At 49.4% G+C, this 5,212-nt stretch overlaps 1 protein-coding gene across 1 annotated transcript in view; it reads right to left on the bottom strand.

Moving 5' to 3' along the window:
• CNPY4 (canopy FGF signaling regulator 4) overlaps positions 1-1,630 on the bottom strand; it is a 4,175-nt gene extending 2,545 nt beyond the window's left edge. The window contains exon 1 of the mRNA XM_006764664.2: positions 1,217-1,630. Coding sequence (XP_006764727.1) covers positions 1,217-1,334 — 118 coding nt within the window. The 5' untranslated portion in view covers positions 1,335-1,630. The remainder of the gene's footprint in view (positions 1-1,216) is intronic.
• Between the last annotated feature and the right edge of the window lie 3,582 nt (positions 1,631-5,212).

Genomic DNA, 5,212 nt, shown 5'->3' with positions numbered 1-5,212 from the left:
GTACAATACAGTGAGAGGAGACAGATACGAAAAGAAGACTTCCAAAGGAGGTGACATTTAAATTGGATCTTGGAGAACAACATGCATAAGTGAGAGGGTTATTCCAAGCAAAGGGAGAAGCAGAGGTGGGAAAAGATAAGGCAGGCTCACTAGCTGCTGAGTACAGTGTGGCTTCAGCATGGGCATTTTGGGGGTGGGAGTTTGTGGAAAAGAAAGAAAGGGGGGTGAGGGGCATAAAACAAAGAAATGTGTGTTCTGCCCTAACAACAATCTTGGTTGTACTCTAATCACTGCAGGAAGCCTGCCCAGGTGTTAAAGCAAGGACTGACAAGATTGGGTCTGGGTTTAGAAATTCTGACAGAGGAGTAGGGGCACAAGTGAAAGGGGAGTAGAGATTAGGTCCAAGTGTTGAGGAACAGCGATACTGAAATGCAGGTTAAAAGAAAAAGAATCCAGGAAAGAAATTAGAGTCAGGAAGGCAACAAACTAGGGAACCAGAGCACGCAATGACCCAGTTCTGAAATGCCTTCTCCCTGTTATTGCTCTCTATTGCTATTGTGCATCCAGAAGGAGCCCAATAAATAACTGCCTAACACCAGCTGGGATCCACAAATAGTGCAACCACAGAAGATACTGCTTGCTGTAAAATCCATACAGCACACACACACCGTTTGGAAAGCCTCACACCTATGGGGAACCTCTCACAGTTGTGTGGCCTCCTCTTTCATTTATGAGCGTCAAGGGCTGATTTACTCATCCCCAATCCCCTTCAGGAGAACGTGGGACCTGTAATTTGGGAGTGTCTCTGCCGAAGTGGAGCAGAGGATATCCACAAGGTAAGCCTAACATCCCGCTCCTGCAGGATCTCCAGACTGAGGTCTAGTGGCTTGGGAAAAATACACACAAGATGCTCTGTAGCGTGGTGGTCCTGGGCGGATAGTCTCTGAACTACAATTCCCACAAACCATTGGGGCCCAAACCAGCCAGAAAAAGCGGGCTCTCTCTGGATGTCTCATGGGAATTGTAGTGCCATAGATTTTGGAAACCACTATAGGTTCCCTCCCTTGATCCCATTCGACTTCCACGAAACTCCACCAAAACCTCCCTCAGGTCTTTAAGGAGGTTGAGCGACCCACCCATCACGGTCCATTTGGTCTGGCCCAAACAAAGGAGGTGGGGCAGAGGGATGCCAAAAGGGGCTATTCCTTTCAGATACCTTCGCATTTGCTGGGCAAGCGTTCTGTGTCATCGTCCTCCTCCTTCGGCGCCCCAGCCCAAGCTGGGACGCACGCAGTCAAAATGAAAAGCAATATTCCCAACGGCACAGGTTCCATGACAAAGTGCTGCCCACAACTTAACAACCCTTGCCTTCTAACCAACTTCGGGAAGGCAGCGGGCCCTTTTAAATCCGAGGCAATTTAGCACGGAGTCAAGCCTAGCACGGAGGCGCACGCGCAGTGCCGACCCAAAAGGGGGCGGGGCCACGTCGCTCCGGCCTTCCCCGCCTGGGATTTGTGGCGCCTCCGGAAGGTCCTGGCCGCCGGGTAGTGAGGGGATACACAGAAGTCATCACCACAGAAGTGTTTGCTCCTGCCGTGTAGCTGTAGACACAGAGTTTTTACATAATTTCAGGCCGTGAGTCTAGAGAACTTATTCCTGCTCAGAGAAGGGGTAGGGACTGGCTTCTTTTCTCTGCCAGGACCGGCTCCTGGGAGGGGGCGGGGCCAACATGGCGCCCAGCGCCGGCTGAGCGGCGCTTTGGCGGCGGTGAGAGTTCTTCGTGCCTGGGGCGCTTGGCTGACGGGAGGGGGTCGAGGGGTACCCCGGCCTCGACCCCTTGTCTGGCCTGTGCGGGGACCAGGAAGAGGACGGTTGGTGGTGTGTCCGTACGCGTGGGGATTCTGTGTGTCTGCATTGGAGGGATGATGGGGGATGAGGTGGGCTCCCGGCTCCTAGACCCACGGCCTGGGGACCGCGGGCCCCTTTTCCTGGTGGCTGTAGCTTAGGTTAGTCCTATGTGAAGGCTTTCCGCCGACTCCACCGCCCTGAGGGGCTGTCGGGCGCTGTGAGCTCTTGCTGGCAGAGACCGCAGGGTACTGAAGGGTTCGTAGTTGACCAGTACACTGGGGCGCGACCGCCTCCTGTACCCCGGCTCCAGGCGCGGAGTATGTGTGAATAAGTGTGTTCCCGGTAGATGAGACTCACCAGAGTGGAGGAGGAGAGCTGGGATTTGTAGGGAAGAACCAAATTCTCTTTGGTCTCCATCTTCTCACGCCCTCCGCGCGTCCGCACCAGCCCCACCGACGTCCCGCAGTCGCAGTCGGTCCTGAACACTTTTGCATCCGTTTTCCCAATACCAGCCTTAAGCGAGCCCCCTTCCTGCTGGCCAGACAGTAGATTCCAAGCTCGGGTCTGTCTGTACTTGTTCCTCTGGATAACACCGGTACCGAGTATGTATTGAGCGCTTAGATCTCTAATCCTCACAGTTCGTTCATTTACTCAGCAAATATGTATTGAATATTTACAGTGTCTCGGGCAACAGTCTGCTGACTTGGAACACATCAGTGAACACAATAGACAAAGATCCCTGTCCATACGGCGCGGGAGGAGGAGGTGTGGTGATCATCGATAAGAAATGATACAATATGGATTGGATGTTAGATGCCATGGGGAGGAAGAGGGTGGGTGGAGTGCGGTGTTAAAGAGGGTGGTGGAAGTAGGCAGTCAGGCTGTCTGGGGAAGAGCATTCCAGGCAGAAGGAATAGCAAAGGCCATGAAGCAAGAGCATGCCTCTCAGGTTTGAACAGCAAGGAGGGCAGTGGAGCTGGAAGAAGGAAGGAAAGGAGGTCAGAGATGTCATGCAGAGAGGGCCTTGTAGACTATAAGAATTTTGGGTTTTACTGGATGGTAACTGGGGAGCCATTACAGAGTTTGAACAGTGACCCAATCTGACTTATAATTTGACAGAATCACTCTGGCAGATGTGTTGGGAGTAGAAGTCAAGAGCCAGGTGAAAGCCGGAAGAGCTTCTCCGGGGGCTATTGACGTTCTCCAGGTGATAGATGATGGGCACCTGCAGTGGGAATGGAGGACTCTGGTTGGATCGCCTAGTGCAGTGGTCGGCAAACTGCGGCTCGCGAGCCACATGCAGCTCTTTGGCCCCTTGAGTGTGGCTCTTCCTAAGCCTTAGGAGTACCCTAATTAAGTTAATAACAATGTACCTACCTATATAGTTTTAAAAATTTGGCTCTCAAAAGAAATTTCAATCATTGTACTCTTGATATTTGGCTCTGTTGACTAATGAGTTTGCCGACCACTGGTCTAGGACATTCTAACATTAAGCAGGTGAGGAGGAAGAACCAGAAAAGGAAACCGAGGGGTAATGGCCAGTGAGGTAGGAGGAAAACCAGAAGTTGGTGCCACAGTGGAGTAAAAAAAAAATTTTCAGAAAATAGTAGTCAGCTATGCTATGTACTGCTTTTGAGGTGAAAGAAGATGAGAACAATGGGCCTTGGATTTGGCAATGTGAAGTCATCCATGACCTTGAGAGTTTCAGGGACCTAGAGGGGCAAAGGCCTGATTGGAGTAGGTTCAAGAGAGGAGAGGAGAATTAGAAACAAAGTTAAGACAACTTTTTGAGGGAGTTTTATTGCAAGGAGGAGAAAAAATGGGGCATATCGTATAGAGAAACTGAAATAAAAGATTTGTCTTAATGTTTAATTTGGTAAAATACACATAAAGCCCACCATCTTTTTTTTTTAATATATTTTATTGATTTTTTACAGAGAGGAAGGGAGAGAGATAGAGAGTCAGAAACATCGATGAGAGAGAAACATCGGTCAGCCGCCTCCCGCACATCCCCCACTGGGGATGTGCCCGCAACCCAGGTATATGCCCCTGACCGGAATTGAACCCGGGACCCTTCAGCCCGCAGGCCGACGCTCCATCCACTGAGCCAAACCGGCTTCGGCAAGCCCACCATCTTAACCATTTTTAAGTGTAGTTTAGTGGCATTAAATACATTCACATTGTTGTGTAACCATCACGACAATCCATCTCCAGAACTCTTCACATTGTAAAACTGAAATTCTGTCCCTATTAAACAATAACTTCCCATTCCCCCTCCTCCAGCCCCTAGCAACCACCGTTCTACTTTCTGACTCTGAGTTTGACTACTTTAAGACCCTCACACAAGTGGAATCGTAGCATATTTGTCCTTTTGTGACTGGCTTGTTTCAATCAGCATAATGTCCTCGGGTTCATTCATGTTGTAGCATGTGTCAGAATTTCCTTGTTTTTAAGCTAGGAAAAATAACTGCATTTTGTAGGCTGATGGAAATGATCTGGTAGGTTGAGAAATTGATGACCGAGGGAGATGGGAGAAACACTGGAACAATATTGGAGGTGGTGTCAGGCATGACCAGTTTCTCTGAAGTAACAGGTGGGAAGGCAGGTATGTGGGTACAGTGCTACTCGGTGGGTAGACATGGTGAAAGCCTGGAGGTCCCTGCTGATGGTCAGAAGTGGGGAAGGAGAAAGTCTGTCACACAGGACAGAGGGAGACTGAGTGCAGTGAGTTACAGTGTGCTTGTCTGGCAGGATTAAGGGCCCCTTTGAAGTTTGTGGCCATGAATTTAAAGTGGTAATTAGCCATGATGGTTGTGTATTTTTCTCATCATATTGAATTGTACAAGAATATAGGGTCAGGGTGTGAGAAGTTGTATTTAACCAGTACTGTATTTGTGTCAAGTAATAATGCAAGAAGGGACAAGAGAGATGAAAGTATGCGTAAAACAACCTTAGGAAAAAAGGGTCTTCCGTATTTTATGGAAATATGGAAACCCAAAGCAGGGACAGTTGAAGTAACCTGCCCTAGTAACACAGCACAGTAATGCTAGGGCTGGTATTTAAATTGAGGGTCAAGATCATTCCTACTGTACCTCACTTGTGTAGTGCCTGACATAGAATCAGAGCTCAATAAATTATGTTGAACGGGATCAAATTGCTACCTCCTTCTGTTACACCCAATGCTGACTCATGTGGGGATGGACGGTACCCCCGAGTTCTTTCCTCCCCACATCCTCATTGTCCTCCATTTGTTGTGGCCTCTCCTGAGCAGACAGCCCTCTACTTTGGGTCTCACATTTCTTTTTATCTCTTCTGCCCACCCCTTCCCCTCAGGATCTCCCATCTCTCCACTGGGGGCGTCATC

The sequence above is a fragment of the Myotis davidii genome, unplaced genomic scaffold, assembly GCF_000327345.1.
Source record: "Myotis davidii unplaced genomic scaffold, ASM32734v1 scaffold901, whole genome shotgun sequence".
NCBI classification, from domain to species: domain Eukaryota; kingdom Metazoa; phylum Chordata; class Mammalia; order Chiroptera; family Vespertilionidae; genus Myotis; species Myotis davidii.
Note: the sequence above shows the minus strand (reverse complement) of the source record. Positions and strands in the feature narration are given on the sequence as shown.